The sequence below is a fragment of the Neohortaea acidophila genome (assembly GCF_010093505.1).
Source record: "Neohortaea acidophila strain CBS 113389 unplaced genomic scaffold BDY17scaffold_1, whole genome shotgun sequence".
Lineage (NCBI taxonomy): Eukaryota > Fungi > Ascomycota > Dothideomycetes > Mycosphaerellales > Teratosphaeriaceae > Neohortaea > Neohortaea acidophila.
Window position 1 is genome coordinate 1,271,409 of NW_022985510.1, and position 19,484 is coordinate 1,290,892.

The window sequence follows — 19,484 nt, forward strand, 5'->3', positions numbered from 1 at the left end:
GAGGTGGGAATATTTCTTCACTAGCAGCGAGCTCCCGGGGCTAAGCCCGATAGGACATGGATCGGGCGAATCAACGGGGGAAATGACGGCGCTAGCGGCGGTACATTCCCTCGAGCTTCGGTGGCGGTCGACGCCGATGACAAAGGACCAATTCGCACGCCATAGCAGGCTACGGTCAGGCTGGGAGTAGCTCAGCAAGTCGAAGAGTGGCAGCAGGTCACTTGCAGTTGTTTTCTCTGTTATTTAGAATAGCAACAGTGTAGAGGGAAAAGACGCTGGGCCGAGGTGGCGGCGCGGGTGCAGGATTTTCATCTCCAAGCACCAGTACCCCAACCCGAATTGGTACATTGTATCCTGCGTCTTGTGATAGCGCTGCTCTTCTCCACATGCCCACTTGCCAATCCCCACAAGTGTCACGCTCGTATATGGGTGATTGCCGCGCTTCGTCTTCTCTTTCGCTCTTTCCTTCTTTTTCCTCTAATCATCAACTTCTTCCTTTTTCGGTCTTTACCATTCAACCACCTCTCAACAACTATCGCCATCACCTACACTTCAGCAGAGCTGGGCTAGAGGATTTCAATATCGTCACGAGGCAAAAGCACAACCCCACGCCACAACAACAACCACTGTAGATAGAGAGGGACGTGCAGCAGATTGCAGGAGTCGGAGGGCAGACGTAAGAGAGGACTCGGTCCCCCACAACATGTTACTTACACACCAAAGACTCCCACCCCGCGACCCCAACAAGTTTCCCGCCACACAACTCTTCCTCCTTGGTGAGTGTTCTGGTGAGTGTTCTTCCCCCATCACGCCTGTGAGTCTGCGACACCCCGACTAACGCTTGTCTCCACCAGCTCTCGTCCGCGTCGCAGAGCCGATCGCCCTCACTTCCATCCTCCCATACGCCTGGAAGCTCGTCCTCCACTTCCACGTCGGCAACCGAAGCAATGCCTCCTTCTACGCCGGCCTGCTCGTCTCGGCGTTCGCCTTGGCCGAGTCGATTACGGGGATGTACGTTGCTTGCTGATGACGTCTGCTTACTACTCTCACTGTATTAACATTGTTGCTGCAGGTTCTGGGGCGCCTTGTCTGATAGAGTAGGGCGCAAGCCGGTTCTGTTGATGGGATGTCTCGGTACCGTCATCTCCCTCCTTGTCGTTGGGTTTGCTGAAAACTTCTGGGTTGCGCTGTTTGGGCGCTTCCTTGGTGGTGCATTAAATGGCAACATTGGGGTAAGTCACGACAATCTCTGATGTTGAGTTGACTTGGTATTGACCTGCAACACAGGTCATTCAGACAATGGTGGGCGAACTCGTCTCCAATCCGAAGCACGAGCGTAAGCATCCATATCTACTTTGTCGATTAATGGCAAGACTGACTCTCAATAGCAAAAGCATATGCCGTCATGCCTTTTGTCTGGTCCGTCGGAACGATTCTAGGGCCGTGTATCGGAGGATTCTTCGCCACTCCGGTCGACAACTTTCCTCAATACTTCTCTCCTCACGGCATTTTCGATCGGTTCCCCTACCTCTTACCGAATCTCATCTGCATTGTATTGATGTTGATTTCGATCATCGCTGGATACCTCTTCCTCGGAGAGACCCATCCTCAGCTGCAGCCTGGGAGCAACCCCACGCCGCAAGAAATCGAACATATGCAGCGCATGCGAGCAGACTCGTCCGCCATGACGATGAAGCCCAGCGATCTGGCACCTGGGGGCAATCTGACTCACGAGAGCTACGGCACATTCAACGACGTCCAGGAAGACGTTGTTGAAGAGGAATGGAAGGTCAACCCAGACGGAACGAGCAGGACCTCGAGTGTGTTCGGCGATGCCGCGCAGAAGGTGTTTACCAAGCGGGTGATTATGATTACGATTGCGTTGGGCATCTTCACCTACCACTCCATGACCTTCGACCACCTCCTGCCCATCTTCTTGCAAGACGACCGTGTCACGGCGGGCAATGAGATGATATCAATCCTATCATCTGGCACTGCTACGGAGACTGGCTCGTTCGCGGGCGGCCTGGGTCTCAGCGTGAAAGACTGCGGCTTCATCATGGCCATGAACGGGGTGATCGCCCTCTTCGTGCAAGCAGTCATCTTTCCGCTCGCCGCCAGCTGGCTGGGGGTCTGGAAGGTGTTCATGGTGGTGACGGCCCTGCACCCCATCGCCTACTTCATCGTCCCATGGCTCGTCCTCCTACCGCCGAACTTGCTGTACCCAGGCATCTATGTCTGTCTGACGGTCCGCAATTGCCTCTCCATCCTCGCATATCCAGTGCTCTTGATCCTACTCAAGGAAGCATCGCCAGCTCCAAGCTGCTTGGGCAAGATCAACGGTTTGGCCGCTTCCACAGGTGCAGCGTGTCGCACTATCGCCTCTCCGGTGGCCGGTCTGCTCTACGGCGTGGGAATCAATATTGATCTGACGGCCGTGGCATGGTGGGCGAGTGCACTGGTGGCAGTGGTGGGAGCGATACAAGCGCTATCGATCAAGCAGAAACATGCCGGCCCACAACATACGATCCGACCCGTGGCATCGTGCTTGTTCCGACAGGACGAACCGAGAGAGCAAGAATGGCTACGGCATAAGCCGAGTGTGGTCAGGATCCGGGTGCAGGACGACGTTGACAGCGGGTACAATACTGGGAACGAGAGGACTCCGTTGCTTGGCAGCGACGCCTGAGCATTACGTCTGCATTCGTCTGACGGCTGATTGGAGTACGGCAACCTCTTAATGGGTTCATGCGAAGGTGTTTATTCGGAAGGTTTCAAGGCGGGATTTGCATTCATTTGGCGTTTTGCATTGAAGACTGCATGTTGCTGAGCGTTCAGGCGCGCATGGATGGTGGAGTAGTTCAAGCGGTGTGTCTTTGGGGAGCATTCTTGATAGCATTCGTAACGAAGAAAATCATTGGAGCGAACAAGAACTGAACCACGTACCACACGTGACTTGGTGTTTAATGATGACTAACGCGCGTGGCGAGATTGATGATGCGCGAAGCTTCGGCCGAGATGGGTCTGGCCAACGTCACCAGTTGCTGCAGCCCTGCGCCCAGCGGATTGCGCGGATCGAGCAGACGTTGTTTATTCGATTAGTGACAGCTTCATCCTCTTTGTGACTGCCATGCCTTGGCCAAGCCCTCATCGTTGCCTTCTTCTCTCCATTTAGCGTCATACCGTCCTCCTTCAATCCTTGAACTACCCATTGCCTCAACACTCCCCCTCACCCCTCACTCCACTCAACCTTCCACCCTCCTTCACCCTCCTTTATCCATTGCCTCCGCAAACATGTACACCCGCCCCGAAGACGACCCGGAGCCTCCGCACCCCTCACGCCCCCGCCGCATGACCATCTACCAAACCCGCCAGGGCCGCCCGCGATGGATCCTCCACATGCAAGCCGTCTTCTGGCGCGTGCTTATGCGCCTGGGCATGTTCTTCCACAAATTCGCCTCACCGCGCCCGCCGAAACCCAACTTCTACCGCGAGATCCCCAGCACCATTAGCGGCAAGCCCGGCAAGATCGTCCTTTATTTTTACACGCCGCGAGACTACTTTGCTCAGCGGCGGTTGTGGATTGATAAGGCTAGCGAGGACCTCGAGCCGGTGGAAAGTGGGACGAGTGATGGGAGCGAGGATCCGTTGGCCAGGCGGAAGAGTCGGAGGCTCAGTGTGGTGTTGGACGATATGGGATCGTCGATACGCAGGATGAGTACGACGATGAAACGCTGGGGCGGGTATCCTGTTGTCGTCAACTTCCATGGCGGCGGGTTCACTCTCGGATCGGCAGATGACGACGCCCGATGGTGTACCACGGTGGTAAACGAGTGTCACGCCGTGGTGGTGAGCGTCGACTACCGCCTCGCCCCCGAACACCCCTTTCCCACAGCCGTGGAAGACGGAGTGGACGCGGTAGCCTACCTGCACAAGCATGCACAAGAGCTCGGCATCGATAAGGACAAGATTGCCCTTTCCGGCTTCTCGTCCGGCGCCAACATGTGCTTCACCGTGCCCCTACGCCTCCATGATGAGCAGAACAACTTTCCCCGCGACGAAGTCCCAGACGTCTCGCCGACCGCCCGCCAAAAGACAGAGCGCGCCATCCAAGGCGCAGCACCCACCCTCGACGGCTACATGGCATCAGGATCCAACTCCACCACAAGACTAGTCGACGCCGACGCCCCACCCCCACAATCAACAACCCAAGACCACGCCCTCACCGCCACCAGCCAAACCAAACTCCACCTCACGCCAACCGTCACCGCCACCCCAGGCCTCTCGGACGTCAAAATCCGCATGATAGTCCCCTGGTACCCGCCAGTAGACTACACGCGCTCGCGCGCCCAGCGCCGCGCAACCTCCGCCCGCGCCGATCAAGAACTTCCCGCGCTCTTCACCGACCTCTTCGACGACAGCTATCTACACCCCCCCAACACCATCGCACTGCAATCCCCCTACCTGAGCCCAGGCGTGGCGCCCACCGGCCTGCTAGCCAACGCCCTCCCGCACGAAATCATCATGCACACCTGCGAGTGGGACATGCTGCTCGACGAAGGCAGGGCATTCGCCGAGCGCCTCACGCAGCCGGAGATCGACAAGCACGTGGTGTACAAGATGATTGAGGAGGTGCCGCACGGCTGGGACAAGGCGCCGAATCCGTGGAAGCCGACGCCGGGCGTGCGCGAGCATTATTTGCGCGCTTGCAAGGAGATGAGGAGGGTGTTTTGGTCGGATAAGGGACGTGGGGCTGGAGCTGGGCCTGGGCAGAGGCCGCCGATTGAGAGGGAGACGACCAAGGGCTGGCCGACGGCTGCTCCCAGGGGAAGTGTGCAGGTTGTTAGATGAAGGGCGGCATTGGTTTGGGGAAGTGATGGTTGTTTGCCAGTTTCTGGAGCGTTTGAGCGTTGGCACAAGACAAGAGGTCGAGCAAAGAAGATACATCGCTAGCATCGCGAACTACAGCAGAAGCAGGACGAGTGGCTTATCAGAATGAAATCCCTTTTGAATTATTTCTACATGCTCTGCGAAGCCAAAGCTGCGAGCCAGGTGGATGGTCTACACTAACAAACGCCGGGGTCATAACGTCGTCACGCTGTCCCTCCCTACTAGCACATCTTGTACTCGCAATGTCCAGTCGCCGTTCTGCTCTGATCACTCGGCGAAGTGGTGTAGTCAATCACAATATCCAAATCCCGGCGATTGTTGTCGTTCGGTCTGCACGCCAGCGCACCCTCCACCGTCTCGCCCTCCTCGACGGTCAGCACGTCGGCGAGGTAGAAGACGGTCTGCTTCCAGTGGGTGTACTTTGTGTGCGGGCCGGTGGAGAAGCGGACGGGCTTGTGGCAGGCGGAGAACTCGATGTCGAACCACGAGATGAGGGCGTGGATGTAGTCTGTGCGGCGGATGGAGAGGGAGAAGGGCAGGCGGAAGTTGAGGTCGTCGGTGGTGCAGGTGTAGAGGTCGAGGGTGAGGACAGCGGAGGGGTCGGTCACCACGGCTTTGAGCTCGACGGTATCGACGAGGGGTTCGGTGAGGGCGGTCACTTTGAGGGGAGTGTAGTCGAAGCCGTAGACGTTGTCCCAGACTGCGGGTTGTCAGTGATGATCAAGGTGCGGAGAGTACGAGGCACGGCTTACAGCCAATCTTCTCATCCTTGTAATCTCCGTCTTCAATGCCGGCCATGAAAATGGTGGCCTTGTCGGGGAAGATAAGGCCCTTTCCGTCTTTGCGAAGGTATCTGTCCCGAGCCCACAGAACGGTGTCCAACATGCTCTCGTACAGCAAAAAGTATCCCATCCACTCGGAGATGATGATATCAACCTCCGGGAACGGCAGTACCACGTCTTCCATCTTGCCTTGCAGCAGTGTAATCTTATCCGACATGCCATTGGCCGCCACAATCTCTTTCGCCTTGGTGATGATGGTGCTCATGTCCACGCCGATAACGTGCTTCGCTCCGGCTTTGACGGCGAACCTGTGGAGAGAGTACGATGGTCAGCAGAATTCTTTGAGCGCAGCTAGACCGAGCCAGAGTGCATGCAGAGTGAGGAAGAGTATGTACATGCTGAGGATGGATGTGCCGCATCCGACGTCCAGCACCACCTTGTCCTTGAACAGGTGCTTGTTGTTGTAGATGGCGTCGCGGTAGGACTTGGTGCGCACTTCATCTTTCTGTATGGTGGGTTAGCAAACGAGAGTCAATGATGCGGTGGGAGATGGATGGATACTGACCAACATTTCCTCGTGGATGCCTTGTGTCGGACGGGATTAGTATCGGCGATGGGGTAGAAGAGACTGCCGTCACTCACCATGGTGATTGTAACTGTAATCTCGTTAGCTATCGCATCGGCGCAAGGCTCACGGCATTTCTTCTCGGCGTACCTGTTGAAGTAATGCACCTCGCTGTGCGACAAGCCCTCCATGTGGTCATGCGCCTTGAGATTGGGCTGCTCTGCGATTGTGTTCGCCATCTTAGAGAGCGAAGGGAGGGGAGATGGGAAGGGTAGGGTGAGGTGGAAGTGGGAGGTGGTGCTGGACAAGAAATACTTTGCTTCACCAGTTTTTAGCTTTTAGGCTCGCGGAGCACTTCGCAGAGCCGCATGCGGTGGGCCCCGCTAGGAGGAACTCTATCTGCGACGCGAGGGAGGAAATCCACTTCACGTCTCGGCACATTTCATGCAATTTGACTTGAAAGAAGGAGACAATGTCTGCATTGGACACTCTTCTCATATGATGAGTCTTGGTATGAATCTCAAGCTGCTTTCTCACCCGCTTTGCCCGTAGATGCCTATCGCATGCCTCCGATCCTTCGAGCTGCGGTTGCACAGCCTTGCGACTCGTCGATGTAATCTCGTTGCGGCCACAGGCAGCGCGTATACTAGGGCAGGCGCAGAACCGATACAGCGCAATCCATCTGACCATCCGATGTGCTTTCTTTCCCATTAAAAGTCGCGTCTCTGCCATTTGATCAAGCCCTGAGCAGCTCGTTAGCCTTCCTCATGGCCGTTCTTGCACATTCCCGAACTGATGTCGACCAGTCCCTGCTTCACGCACTTCAAGCACAGCCCACCGCACAGCTCGTCGACCTTTATTGCTACGTTTGATATCGCAGGGATCGTTTCGTAAGTTTCCAGCACACTCATGGTGAAATTCAGCGATTCGCCGCCAAGCCCACTCCATTTCTCAAGCGCGTCCGTTCCAAAGTCGCTCATCCGTCGTCGCTTGTAATCCGCAAATCTCGAAAGCCCTTTCGAAAGCTCGTGTCTGGCGCTTTGTCGGATCTCACTCATGGCAAGCAGCGCATTGAGAGGAATAATGTCGCCGCCCTCGTATTTCTGGACCTCGGAGAACATCGCTGTACCTTCGAATTGAGTAACGAGATACTTTGTGGCAAGCTTGAAGTTCCATGCATCATCCACAAGGTAGGCGATAGCAACGTGTAGTATCGAGGTCTCCCAGAAAGTGGCATCTCGGGCGAGCTCGGCCGACACCAGTGCGCGTACCGACAACCACAGCGATTCCAGGCATTGGTATTTGTCGATCACTTTCAGCAAGCGGTACAGCTTCTCAGGAAGTAGCGTACAGTCTGAGAAGACTTCTTTGCCTTTTTTATGATAGATCAGGTGACACATGATGAGTGTTGCGTCGGGTTCATCCTCTGGCAGGTGAACTTCCAGCGGATTGGCGGCGTTCCGCGACTGAGACCCTTCTCGAAAATGGGGCCCGAGCATGGCTCGGAACACTGGAGAAACGAGCGCGAGCATGGTGGAAAAGACCTTGATTCTGTAATTTCCAACGACCAACACCGTATCGCCCTGAGCGTCGAGTGAGACATGTTCACTTTCTGCCTCGACTGCCGTTTCTTCAGCGCGGGCTGCGGTTGAAGCCATGCTTGAGGCAGGTGGTGATGAGGTGACCGTAGGGTGGAGGTCGAGCGCACTTGTTGAAAGACGATGCGCAACCGTGGTCACTGTGAAGTTGGAAAGACGATGCGCAACCGTGGTCACTGTGAAGTTGGAAGTTGTGAGGCTCGGCAGAAGTGAGATGCTAAGACTCACGTGGGAGAAAGAGATGGAAGAATCACGTGAAAGAGGAAGATTTCACGTGAAGGAACTATGGAAAGTTCACCCACTTTGCTTCACCTGAACATTTCTCCATGTTCTATTGACTCGAGAAACCCCCTCGGTAACGCAGCTGAGAGCCTGACTACCTGTGCCCGTCTTTCCCCGGTGTTTCACACTCGTGGTGCATAAGACCTTCTTTTACACACTTGAGGCATAGCCCTGAGCAGTCTATCTCAACGTCCTGCCTGAATGTCTCCACCCCCTTCTTCTGTGTCTTGGACCCGACAATGTCAAGAAAGTCTTTGACCGTTTGGCAGTCTGCAAGCCACCTTCGCCACCTCTGAAACCCAATGATGCACTCCGGGGTTGAATGATCTTTCTCGCATGCCGTCGGGAACACGACCAAAATACTCCATTGAGTGCTTTGACGGATTTCGGACATAGTGAGGAGAGCATTGAGAGGCAGCGTCTCGCCGCCGAGGGAAGTGTGGACGTCAGAAAAGTCGCGACTGTAGTCCGTGATGAGCATGCTCGTCATCTTTTTGAATTTTTCTGCATCGTTTGCAAGATATGCGATAGCTGCGAAGAAGATTGTCTCCTCCCAGTCGCCAATAGGTTCTTCGAGTTCGCGGCGTACCATTGCGTCCACCGGTATCGCGAATGTCTCGAGGCATTGATACTTATCCATGGTCTGCAGCAGGTGATAAAGCTTCATGCCACGCGATATCTGGCCTTGGTGATAGAGCAGGCGGCATATGTTGAGCATCGCCTCCGCATCGTCCTCCAGCAAGAAGACTTCCATAGGCTCAAGTGCACTCCTCGCCCCCTGACCCTCTCTGAACTTGCTGCTGCCTAACATTGCTTTGAAGACTGGAGAAGCGAGCGCCAGCATGACGGATGACACTGTAATCTTGTGGGTTGCCGGGCTACCCACAATGAGCACCACATCGCCTTGCTCGTCGAGTTGCACGCTTTCCGGCTCAGGTTTGTCGTCGTTCCCTTGCTTTTCCAGGCTTGTTGCGCTCATGGTCGGTAGTGTTTGCGTTCAGTGATGGATAAGCTGGCAAGAAGAACCGTTCATGGACTCGTGGAGATGGCAGGTATCGCAGTGAAGGCCGTGGTTTTAACGCCGTAGAAATCGAAGGCTAGAAACTACGTCTGCGGTGACATTCGCAGGAGATTTGTATTGCGGAGACGTGCAAAATCTGCATGGAAGATGCAAAGTTTTGGTTGAGGAGGAAAGAATGGGCGGAGTTGGATGGAGAGGAAGGTGCGGGCTGAGTTGGTTGAAGAGGAAAGAACGGGCTGAGTTGGAGAAGGTGAGAGTCACATGAAAGAAGTTGATTTCACGTGATAGAATTCCGGGCAGCTCCCTACCTCGCCTCACTCACGTCCTTTCTCCGCGTTCACTTCAAGACCAGCCCTCCCTCCGCACAACAGTCGAAAGTCTCAATCCCCGGGGCAGCTCCCACACGTTTCCCCCTTCCTGATGATCAAGCCTTGTTTGACGCACTTGAGGCACAGCCCACTGCACTCCTGCTTGACCTCAGGGTACAGCGCGCCGACATGCGACTGCGCAGGCATAACCTCCATGGCCCGAAACACCTCATCGATGTTGTTAGACTGGTCGATGATTCTCAACTCGACCTGGCCCCCACACACCCCTTCCAGCGTCGAGCCATCGTTGACGCACGCCCTCGGCAACTTGTGCAAGATCATCCTCCTGGCGATCTGGCGCTTGTCGAACATGACGATTAGCGCGTCGAGCGGGAGCGTGTCGCCGCCTTCGAACTCGCGCGTGGACAGGAACTTGATGGTGAAGGCGGTGATGAGGCGGCTGGTGTGTGCTTTGAATTGCGCCACGTCGTCGGCCAGGTAGGCGATGGCGGTGTTGAGAATCGCGCTCTCCCAGGTCGGCGTGTCTTGCTCGAGTTGATGGCGCACCATGTCGTTCACCTGCATCGCGAAAGCGTCACGGCAATGGTATTTCTCCATCGTTTTCAGCAAGCCGTGGATGGCCGATCCCTTGAGTGGCTGGTTTTGGGGTTGATGGTTGTAGAGCATGAGGCAGATGTGGAGCATCGCGTCCACGTCGTCGTCGCGCAGATAGAACTCCTCCGGCTCGAGGGAGCGCTGGCCCGCAAGGCGTTCACGGAAGACAGGACTCAGCATAGCTTCGAAGACCGGAGAGAGGCGCGCCAGCCTGTCAGAGGACACCATGATGGCGTAGACTGGAGGTTCGCCGACTACCAGGACCACATCCCCTGCTGCCTCCAATTGCATATGCATGGTTCCAGCTGCGCCGGCGTTGTCACCAGTGTATGTTGTGTCCATGATCGATAGCGCGATGGAAGATGTCTTTGTTAAAGTTGCAGAGGCTGAAGAGCAGATCCCCCGTCTGCGATGGCATGCGATGGGGGAAGTGTCCGTGAAGATGAAAAGGTCTGAAGGAAGAAGCAGCCTACTTTTGACACTTTGCGATGTGACGACTAGTATGTGAATGGTAGTAAGTCACAGCTGAATTGGTGAATGTAAGAGAAGAGATCGTGCATACTGACACTCGTGACGACACATTTTCCCATTCACCCCCAGACACAGCTCCATCACTGACTTCTCCCCATGCACAACGCTCCAAGCAGCGCTCTGTCAGATCCATGCCTCATAACATAGCATCAGCAACTGATACACACATCAAGATGAGCTCATAAATGCCTCCATAATGTAACAAATAACACCATAATCACCAACCCTCATCATCCCCGCGTTGAAAGATATCATTGAGCCGGCCCTCTCATCGGCCCATTGCCCTGCGGATTGACCTGATACATATGGCTGAACACACCATACCTATCGCCATCGTCGACCAGCCACTGCATATCTTCATGCGCGGCAGGAAGCGTTCTCATAAGTCCATGGCCAGGCCGGGGGTAATTAGGAGGGTGGACTTCAGGGCCGTAGTGGTGTTGCGGATAGTGTTGCATGTAGTGCTGCTGCTGGGGCTGCATGTGTGTGGCGCCGGCCGTTGCGGGTTGGTAATGTTGGGGCATGGCGTAGTGGCTTTGCTGAGGGTACGCTGTTGGTGTTGGCATGGAGTGGGAAATTTGGGCGGGGTGGGATGCTGCTCCGGGATGTGTGTGGCCATTTGCGCCAATTGACGGGCCTTGATGTTGTGCGATCTGCCCAATTGAGCCTGTGCGAGCCTGGAAATCGGGAGGGAAGAGCGGGAGATCGGGCTTCAATGTTGTTGCCCTGATTAACAACGTGACCAGCATTCCAGGTGATAGGCTGGCAAAATATCGCTGTCGCTATCCGGATGTTAGGGCCGAACTAGTCACTTCCAAAACGTTATGCACATACCTGCTCCAGTGATGCTCCCTCCCCACTGATGAAGTTGGCCACTTGAGACTCGGGTACGGGGAGCACTCTTTCCTTCTCACACTGCTTGCAATACCATTCCTTGTCAAGCTCGTTGACCACAGCCTGTTCAATTGGCGGAAAATGGCAATACTGGTGGTATGGCGTATTGCAACCATCGCAAAACACAATCATATTCGTGATCGGACTTGTTCCCCTCAGGCAAACCTTGCAGACAGCCGACTCTGGATTCTTTCGATACGAGCGCTTCCGCTTGTTGGATGCAGTAGGCGACGCTGGTGGCGGCACGAATGCCGCCGGCTTCTGCACTGAGCGCCCGGATTTCGTAGTCGTAACTACGGGAGTATACACCTCGCTGTCTTCCGTGAGCTCATCATCGTCCCGCTCTCTTTTCCGCTTACTGCCTCTTCCGCCTCCACGTCCTCGTCCTCTCGGCCGACCACCCCCTCTGCCGCGTCCCGTAGAAGCCGGCGTGACCTGGATCGTATCTTCGGGCTTGAGCGGTTGTGCTGCATCTGCTTGCGCTGGCGTCTTCTCTGACAGAGGTTCTGTTTTCGCCGGCGTCGAGGTGGGTGCTTGGTCTGTAGCCTCTACTCCTTGCATCACCTCCCCCTGCGAAGCTTTCTGCGCGGGCTCCTCGCTCTCAGGATTGTCTGCGGTATCATTGCTGCCGCCCGCTGCAAGCTGCGTTTGCGCCGAGGTAGTCGCGTCCGGTGTGACGGGCCGTATGGATGCCGCATCATTCCCATCAGCCTTCAAGGACGTTGCCTGAGCCTCAACAGGCTCCAAATCATCCGTCGCAGGAGCGGAGGAGATTACAGAGGTTGAATCCGGGTCGGGTGGGGCTGAAGTGGTAGGAACATGTTCCGGTGTATTCGCCGCTTCGCCCGATGTCGCCGGTGCATCATCTGCTGTCGCCGCATGCATCGTCAGTGCTCGCCGGCTAGGCTGGGGGTATCGTCTAGTAACATAGACATGAGAGAGTGTATGTCCCCGTGTCCATCCCTTCTCCCACCTGGAGATGTCGCAGCGGAGGTTTTAAGGTTGGCGCTAGGGACACGCGTCGGCTCGCCCCCACACTCCGCCACGCTAGGAATGTGTGGGGAAACGTGACAGCTGCATCCGCGTCGACTGCATTGTTTGACTTCGCTCTGTATATTATCGCGACAATCTAGACATGATACAATCAGACGTCTATAACATCCACAATGCCTTCCGACCGTCACCTTGCGCCGATAGAGCGATGGACAGCCCCCATCACTTCTCTGACCCGGCCCATGCATCCAATAGATGCATTCACTGCGATGTCGTTTGCATCATCCCAAACACCTCAAACCTTGCATGTAAGTGACACGCGGAGCGTGAATGTAGGCTTCCGTGCGCTAGTTCGCCTTGATATTTATCTCCCATCTTCCACTACACTCCTTCTTCTCCCACCTCACAGACGTCCGCAAACATGAATCTCCATACGGACACCCACCACGCCGAGCTCGACAATCCTGGAGACCTACCAAACCACACCATGACCACCACACCCTCCATCGCAGAGCGCGTATTCGGCATCCCCGAGCTCGCAGAGAAAATCTTCCTGCACGTCTCCGAGAGCGACTGCCACGACAAAACATACGATAAGCTCAAGGCTTTGAAGACCTTAGTCGTCGCGACAGGCGTCAGTCGTGAATTCCATGCGAGCATCCACAGCTCTTCCAGACTCCGAAAAGCCATGTATATCTCCCCACGGGACGATGACCCGCCTTCGAAGAAAGTGAGGGACGTTCGCATTCGCCTCCATCCATTCCTGTGCAACGGAGTCCTCCGCACCGACAGCTTCACCGCCCGCTTCGACCGTTTCAAGGTGGACTCCTACAGTCACCCTCCATCGGTCTCTATTCACTGCGAGCTGGACGACTACGAGGATCTCTCCAATCCCGTGAAACGACCTCAGTTGCCCTCTACGGCCCAAGCTTCGTGGCGGGAGATGATGCTGTACGACGGCGAGTGCGATATCCAGGCCACTGTTTCGTTGAAAGGCTGGGAAGATGTGACTGAGCCCGACTCCTTCTACGCTGACTATTCCGCCGTCGATGATTTTGAAGACTGGCTGGAAGAGAAGTACCATGTGTTGAAAGAGCGGGTAGCGTTGGTGATTGCGGAATATGCTGCCAACAAATGGATGGACGACGTGCCCGTTGATGGCGACGACTACGACGTCGATGCGGAATATTGGGACGGCGACGACGAAGACGAGGCTGGAAGTGAAAGCGATGGCGAAGCAAATTGACACAAGATGATTGCCATAACGAGTTGGACGAAGCCCGCGTTGAACAAAGTATCGACCAAACGTTCTATTGGAGGCAAGCCCAGATCGATGAGTGTTTCGCATACACGCTTGGCTTGCCACGGAGGAGGCGAGGTTGAAGGGAGGTCAGGAGGTCCCTTAGAAAATTTCTGGATTCGGCAAAGCGATGGAAGTCTCCACATACGGCTGAACTGAATCGCCGCTTTTCCTCTATTTGTATACTCTACTTCGTACTTCTCAAGCCTTTGCCGCTAGCCATCAAAGCAGCAATGAGTGAAAGCGCAGCAAAGCCCGTCGACGCAGCGAAAGCAAAACGGATACCGTCGTAATACACCATTCTCGCCGGGAGTTGGACTGACGAGGGGAGATCGCGGAGAGCAGTGACTGAGTGCCGGATTTGCTCGATGAACTGTGATTTGATGTCAACGCATTATCTTGCAAAAAGATCTGATCGGCTGGAATTTACCTCTTCTTTGCCCTTGATATCTCCCAATGCAGCCGGTAGTTGATTTTTGAGGACTGTTTGGACAATGGATGCCGTTATTGCGACTCCCTATGATCATTGTTAGCTACGTGTGGAGTCTTTCCATACAGGAATTCATACCCAGACGGTGCCCAATGAGCGCACAAGGTAGACGGTAGAAGCTGCTACCGCGTGATCTAGACCGGGTCAGCAGTCTTCAAGGCGCTATGAAGATAGAGGGTCTGACCTGAATGCTCAAAAGTGGCAATGTTTGTAAATAATGTCGACGGATACAGGATGCCTTGCCCTAGGTTGGAGGGGAAGATGTAGACGTAATATTTCCAGGTGGAGTCGTAGAAGTTGAGTGATGTTACCCTACTACCTGTCAGATTTCTCTGCATCCATTCTGTAGATAGGAGGTACTCACAGAGCATTGCCAATCAGCATAAACGTTGAGCCGGTTCGAATAAGGGGGATGAGTTTGCCGTAACGAGACATGGTGAACCCAGCGATCAGGCCACCGATCGGCGTAGCAAGTGATGGGATCGCGAGTCGACCTCCAGCTTGGGTTGCAGAGTCCAGCAGGACGACCTGGAAGAAGAGCGGGAGCATAAAGAGGTACTATCGAAAGTCAGCAAAAGCAATAGGTGAGTATTCGGCCCACTGAGTCTTACCGCATAAGCCGCAATACCACCGCACAGATTGGCCAACTGCACTGAGATTGACAATCTACCGCTGAACATGCGCAAGGGGATGATGGGGATGGAGGACGTCCTCGCTTCCACCCAAATGAAGAGTCCGAGCAGCACAAAGCTGCCAATCAAGGCGCCAATGACCCACGGACTGCTCCACGGCAGCTCATTGCCACCGAGGCTCAGCGCGAGGAGTTGCACGGAAAGGGCAGTCACAAGTAGCAGGGAGCCTGAGATGTCCACCTTGGCCCATATGCCTTTCCAGAGATTGTCGGAATCCACTTCGGCCTGGTTGGCTACGACGAAGAACCCAACGCCCAATGCAATGGCCGAGACGGGGACTTGGAGTAGGAAGCACCAACGCCACCCTATGGAGTCGGCGATCAAGCCGCCAAAGGATGCGCCTGAGATTGCGCCGCAGCCTGTTCAGTCTCTGCGTCAGTGTTCGGCGTTGAGATACAGTAAGAGATCGTTGACATACCCCAGACGGTATTTTGAAGCGCTTGATACATGCCGCGTCGTCGAAAGGGAATCATGTCGGAGTTGACGATGGTCGCTACAAGTTCGTCAACAGTCAGCGTGAGGTTCACCGGCCTGTTTAGATGCAAACGAACCCATAGTCATCAGCCCGCCACCCCCAAAACCAGTAAGAGCCCTCATAAGATTAAGAACAACGACATTCGTCGCAAGGCCGCATCCCAAACAGCCAAGAGCGAACGTCGTGGTAGCAACGAAGAAACATATCCGGCGGCCCAGAATATCGGAAAATCGTCCATACAAAGGCTGAAAGGCCGTGCTGGTCACTAAGTAGGACGTGGTGAGCCACGAAGCGGTATTAGCAGCATCAAAGTCGGAGCTGATGATCGCGTAGGTGGCGGCGGTGATGGTGCTGTCGAAGCCGTAGAGGAAGACGTTGGCGAAGATGGCCAGCTCGATCCAGACGAAGCCTCGCGGTGGTTTCCAGCTCTCTTCTTCTGGTTCTCGTAGGAGTGGTGTATTTTCCGTTGCTGGGGTTTCTGCTTCCGCGCCTGTTTCGGCTTCTTCATTATGTTGGGGAGCCATGCTGCAGGCAATGGACTGTCAGATATTGGGAAGGAAAAATGATCCGCAAGCAATCCAAGTTCAGCGTCGACCACGCTAAGTCAACGAGATGGAAACTTTTAGAGCCTGATACGCGTTGAGCGACGACCCGTCAATGGCAACGCATCAGAAAGAGCTCCATCCACCGCGTCGTCGGGCCGCAAAAGATTCATCCACGTTGATGAGAAGAGCGGCGATCGGCGTGAGTCAAGCGGTGATCACGCAATGCGCTACGGGCAGAGTTTGGGGCGTGTTGGATGACATCGCATCGCATGGCTTTGCCGACCTCAGCTGCCAAGGTTTGGGGACGTCGATTGATCGATGATGGGAAGCTTGGATGGTGTTGGTATATAATTTAAATCTGCTCCCTGTCCATTGAATGATCAGCTCACAGCAGTCAAGTCAACACAATGCGTCTCTCTTTCCTCTATTCGTTGTTGGCCATCGTGGTCCCCGCTGTCCTCGCCGACTGGCAATTCCGTTCACGATCAGATCTAGCCGTCCCACGACTCAACATTACAATCCCGGCAACCAAGGATGTAGAACAAGGCTATCTCTTCGTCGCCCCCTTTGCAGGATTCGAAGACGATGCACATCATCAGTACGGCCCCAGACAGGCTGGACCCTACATCTTCCGTGACAATGGAGATCTCGTTTGGTCGGGCTACGGCTATTACAGCATCTGGGCCACAAACTTCCAAAAGGTGCGATGGAATGGGCGAGACGTGCTCGCTTCTTTCGAGGGTGGTCAGTCAGATCAATATGTCTTTCGTATAACTTCGCGTCACCTAACCAGTCGGTCCCAGATCACAATCCTCTCTATGGACACGGCCACGGCCACATCACCTTCCTGGATCAACACTACGAGACCATTCGCGAGTTGCGAGCCGGGCACCACAAGATCTCCGACAAGCATGAGTTCCACGTGATCGACGAAAAGACCGCCCTGATCCAGATCTACCAGCCCGTGCCTCGCGATTTGTCCAAATTCGGGGCAAAGCCCGATCAGCAGTGGATTGTGGATGCTATTTTCCAAGGTATGAAGAAGGAACGTCGACGTATCTCTGAATAATTGCTGACGAGTTGTACAGAACTCGACATCGAAACCGGCAAAGTTCTCTTCGAATGGTCTAGCCTGGACCACATCTCGCCAGCAGAGAGCGTTCTCCCCATCAATCCTGGCCAGGCCGGGTCAGGATACAACAGCAGCGACGCCTGGGACTACTACCACATCAACTCCGTCGACAAAGACAAGGCGGGTAATTATCTGCTCTCCGCCCGAGACGCATGCACTGTGCACAAAGTCAACGGAACAGACGGGTCCATCATCTGGCGTCTCGATGGCAAGCGAAGCTCCTTCAAGCTCGGGAAGGGCGTCAAGTTCTGCTTCCAGCATCACGCCCGCTTCCTCCACCAGGAAGGTGATATCGAGATTATCAGCCTGTACGACAACTCCGCTCATGGATCGGAAGATGAGCCGGGGAAAGGAATCCATACCGCAAAGACCAGTAGCGGGAAGATCATCAAGCTGAACACCACCAGCTGGACGGCGGAGCTGGTACAAGGCTTCTATCCCCCGGATGGACTGCTGTCCAAGTCTCAAGGCTCCACGCAGGTGTTGCCGAATCGGAACGTCTTGGTCAACTGGGGGTCCGAAGGCGCCATGACTGAGTATTTGCCTAACGGCACCGCCATCTTCCACGCTTACATGGACTCGGGCTTCCTCGATTTGGGCGTAGAGAACTACCGTGCATATCGCTACAATTGGACCGGCCTTCCGAATGAGGATCCTGCGATCGCGGCATTCGTGGACGACGAAACAGTTTCCATCTACGTGAGCTGGAATGGAGACACTGAGACGCACACTTGGAGGTTCTTTGGATACGATGATGACGGGAAACGTACGCATCTTGGAGATGTGACGCGGAAGAGCTTCGAGACGTCTCTGCATGTGCCTGAGAAGGATATTCTGTTCGTGTCCGCGGAGGCCATCGGGGCGTCTGACAGCATCCTCAGAACTACACGTCTTGCCCCTAGTCGTCCGGAGATCCTGAAAGTTGAACCGGGCAGGAGATACACATCGTTCCAGAACGATGCCGAACAGTATCCGCTGGTATAGATAGAGCCGCCCACACGGCAGAAGCGGTGATCAGCTAGCCACCACGTCCAATTCGACCTGCTGTCTCACCCAGCTAATTGCATCTCTCGCTTTGACGTTGTCAAGCAGGGAGATTTCGTTCGAAAGATCCTCAACCAGGTGCTTTCCCACGCGCTCCACATACCAAATCCCATAGCTTTGCTTCTCAATAAACACGCCCCAATGCATCAAAATTAGCAGCGCTAGAGGCTCTTTCGCCTTCATTGCCGCAATGAAATCCTCTCCCGCCATTACCGGCCAAGCAAGTCCATACGCCCGGGTGTGCGACTCGGAGCATTTGGCATGACACTGCTCCAAGAAAAAGATGGCACGTCTGCAAGCGGCGTGGTTGGTCATGGCCACGAGCTCCGAACACAAGCCCGAGGCGCGGCCCTCCCCGTACGTTTCCTCGTTCAAAGCTTTGAGCCTATCAAAAGCGGTTTGGATTTCCGGCCTCACGGGGAGACTTTCCAGCTCATCCCACTCTTTGTACTTGTTCAGCATTGGATCGTCTTTGATGCGATTGCCCTTTGCCATCGCGATGACGGCGAAGCCCTTGAGTAGCTCCAGATAGGTGAGGATGTGGTCGAGCATGCTGTACTTTCCGCTTAGAGGCTGCACAGCATATGGAGGCATGGCCAAAGCGAGCACCATGAGAATCGAGGACAACGCCCACAACGCCTGATGTCGATCTTGGGGCATAGTCTCGAAGTCGGCATTTGACAGCGCCTCTCGTAGCTTCGCGCTCGCTCGATTTTGATACTCTAGCGCGGCGTCGATGTAGTCCTGCGAATCGCTGTGCTCCGAGAAGGCTCCGATTTCCAACGCCGACATGGCGAACAGACCATCGAGCAAGCAGTCGTGCTTGAGCGCGAGTTTGGGAAAGAAGACCTGCCAATTGTGATACTCATCCTCGATGGTGCCACAGTAGCTCTTGAATGTTTTCGATGTCCACTGCTGCATGAGTTCCAGTTCGAGAAGGCGTTCGGAATGCGACCAGTTGGCCGGAGAACGCTGTTGAGGAGTGGTCTGGTTGCTGCCGTTGACAGGCTCGGATCGTCGCTGTGTGGGCACTCCTTTAGCCTGGACATACTCGCATTCACAGCCTCTCGCTTCGCAAGGGCCGCATGGAGGTCCACTCTCGTCGCATTTCACCCGTCGCTGCTTGCATGTCAGGCACCCGAGTCGGGATTTCTTATGAGATCTCCTGAGCACCATGCTGCCGGCCCTCGATGCTGGCTAACCGGGCATGACAATAGCAGACATGAGCAAATGTCAGGAGAAGCAAGTTTGTCATGCCATCATGCGTTGTTGATCTCGTATTTCGATGGAAGTCCAACCTTGATCTACCGGCTGGTCAGCTGAGGTC

General features: G+C 54.9%; 11 protein-coding genes across 11 annotated transcripts; 4 read left to right on the forward strand and 7 right to left on the reverse strand.

Moving 5' to 3' along the window:
- Positions 1 to 703: 703 nt before the first annotated feature.
- BDY17DRAFT_274365 (permease of the major facilitator superfamily) lies at positions 704 to 2,925 on the forward strand (the record flags this gene model as incomplete). The annotated part of the gene is made up of 5 exons (XM_033731979.1): positions 704 to 776; positions 855 to 1,011; positions 1,073 to 1,232; positions 1,288 to 1,336; positions 1,389 to 2,925. 5 exons carry the CDS (start codon positions 704 to 706, stop codon positions 2,687 to 2,689), a joined length of 1,740 nt encoding a protein of 579 aa, XP_033594124.1. The 3' UTR covers positions 2,690 to 2,925.
- Positions 2,926 to 3,026: 101 nt separating this feature from the next.
- Positions 3,027 to 4,998, forward strand: BDY17DRAFT_289188 (Alpha/Beta hydrolase protein). Its single transcript, XM_033732317.1, has one exon. The coding sequence runs from the start codon at positions 3,295 to 3,297 to the stop codon at positions 4,849 to 4,851; it is 1,557 nt and encodes a 518-aa protein (XP_033594125.1). The 5' UTR covers positions 3,027 to 3,294; the 3' UTR covers positions 4,852 to 4,998.
- On the reverse strand, positions 4,999 to 6,538 carry BDY17DRAFT_289189 (protein arginine N-methyltransferase). The gene is made up of 6 exons (XM_033732318.1): positions 6,388 to 6,538; positions 6,315 to 6,328; positions 6,238 to 6,257; positions 6,068 to 6,177; positions 5,643 to 5,980; positions 4,999 to 5,590 (listed from the first exon to the last, which is right to left on the reverse strand). The coding sequence occupies exons 1-6, from the start codon at positions 6,474 to 6,476 to the stop codon at positions 5,112 to 5,114; spliced, it is 1,050 nt and encodes a 349-aa protein (XP_033594126.1). The 5' UTR covers positions 6,477 to 6,538; the 3' UTR covers positions 4,999 to 5,111.
- Positions 6,539 to 6,992: 454 nt separating this feature from the next.
- BDY17DRAFT_306929 (uncharacterized protein) lies at positions 6,993 to 7,895 on the reverse strand (the record flags this gene model as incomplete). The annotated part of the gene is made up of 1 exon (XM_033735073.1): positions 6,993 to 7,895. The coding sequence occupies one exon, from the start codon at positions 7,893 to 7,895 to the stop codon at positions 6,993 to 6,995; it is 903 nt and encodes a 300-aa protein (XP_033594127.1).
- Positions 7,896 to 8,108: 213 nt separating this feature from the next.
- Positions 8,109 to 9,387, reverse strand: BDY17DRAFT_289194 (uncharacterized protein). Its single transcript, XM_033732319.1, has one exon. It carries the CDS (start codon positions 9,094 to 9,096, stop codon positions 8,212 to 8,214), a length of 885 nt encoding a protein of 294 aa, XP_033594128.1. The 5' UTR covers positions 9,097 to 9,387; the 3' UTR covers positions 8,109 to 8,211.
- On the reverse strand, positions 9,388 to 10,416 carry BDY17DRAFT_289195 (uncharacterized protein). Its single transcript, XM_033732320.1, has one exon. The coding sequence runs from the start codon at positions 10,401 to 10,403 to the stop codon at positions 9,519 to 9,521; it is 885 nt and encodes a 294-aa protein (XP_033594129.1). The 5' UTR covers positions 10,404 to 10,416; the 3' UTR covers positions 9,388 to 9,518.
- Positions 10,417 to 10,550: 134 nt separating this feature from the next.
- BDY17DRAFT_289198 (uncharacterized protein) lies at positions 10,551 to 12,442 on the reverse strand. Its single transcript, XM_033732321.1, has 2 exons — positions 11,427 to 12,442; positions 10,551 to 11,374 (listed from the first exon to the last, which is right to left on the reverse strand). The coding sequence occupies exons 1-2, from the start codon at positions 12,369 to 12,371 to the stop codon at positions 10,844 to 10,846; spliced, it is 1,476 nt and encodes a 491-aa protein (XP_033594130.1). The 5' UTR covers positions 12,372 to 12,442; the 3' UTR covers positions 10,551 to 10,843.
- Positions 12,443 to 12,900: 458 nt separating this feature from the next.
- Positions 12,901 to 13,725, forward strand: BDY17DRAFT_320095 (uncharacterized protein; the record flags this gene model as incomplete). The annotated part of the gene is made up of 1 exon (XM_033736383.1): positions 12,901 to 13,725. The coding sequence occupies one exon, from the start codon at positions 12,901 to 12,903 to the stop codon at positions 13,723 to 13,725; it is 825 nt and encodes a 274-aa protein (XP_033594131.1).
- Positions 13,726 to 13,845: 120 nt separating this feature from the next.
- BDY17DRAFT_13603 (major facilitator superfamily domain-containing protein) lies at positions 13,846 to 16,053 on the reverse strand. Its single transcript, XM_033729466.1, has 8 exons — positions 15,513 to 16,053; positions 15,380 to 15,454; positions 14,881 to 15,320; positions 14,634 to 14,827; positions 14,454 to 14,581; positions 14,348 to 14,403; positions 14,210 to 14,296; positions 13,846 to 14,152 (listed from the first exon to the last, which is right to left on the reverse strand). Exons 1-8 carry the CDS (start codon positions 15,958 to 15,960, stop codon positions 13,967 to 13,969), a joined length of 1,614 nt encoding a protein of 537 aa, XP_033594132.1. The 5' UTR covers positions 15,961 to 16,053; the 3' UTR covers positions 13,846 to 13,966.
- A 335-nt stretch (positions 16,054 to 16,388) lies between these two features.
- BDY17DRAFT_306934 (ASST-domain-containing protein) lies at positions 16,389 to 18,097 on the forward strand (the record flags this gene model as incomplete). Its single annotated transcript, XM_033735074.1, has 3 exons — positions 16,389 to 16,725; positions 16,785 to 17,015; positions 17,070 to 18,097. 3 exons carry the CDS (start codon positions 16,389 to 16,391, stop codon positions 18,095 to 18,097), a joined length of 1,596 nt encoding a protein of 531 aa, XP_033594133.1.
- On the reverse strand, positions 18,029 to 19,442 carry BDY17DRAFT_13638 (uncharacterized protein). Its single transcript, XM_033729471.1, has one exon. The coding sequence runs from the start codon at positions 19,331 to 19,333 to the stop codon at positions 18,128 to 18,130; it is 1,206 nt and encodes a 401-aa protein (XP_033594134.1). The 5' UTR covers positions 19,334 to 19,442; the 3' UTR covers positions 18,029 to 18,127.
- Positions 19,443 to 19,484: the final 42 nt, after the last annotated feature.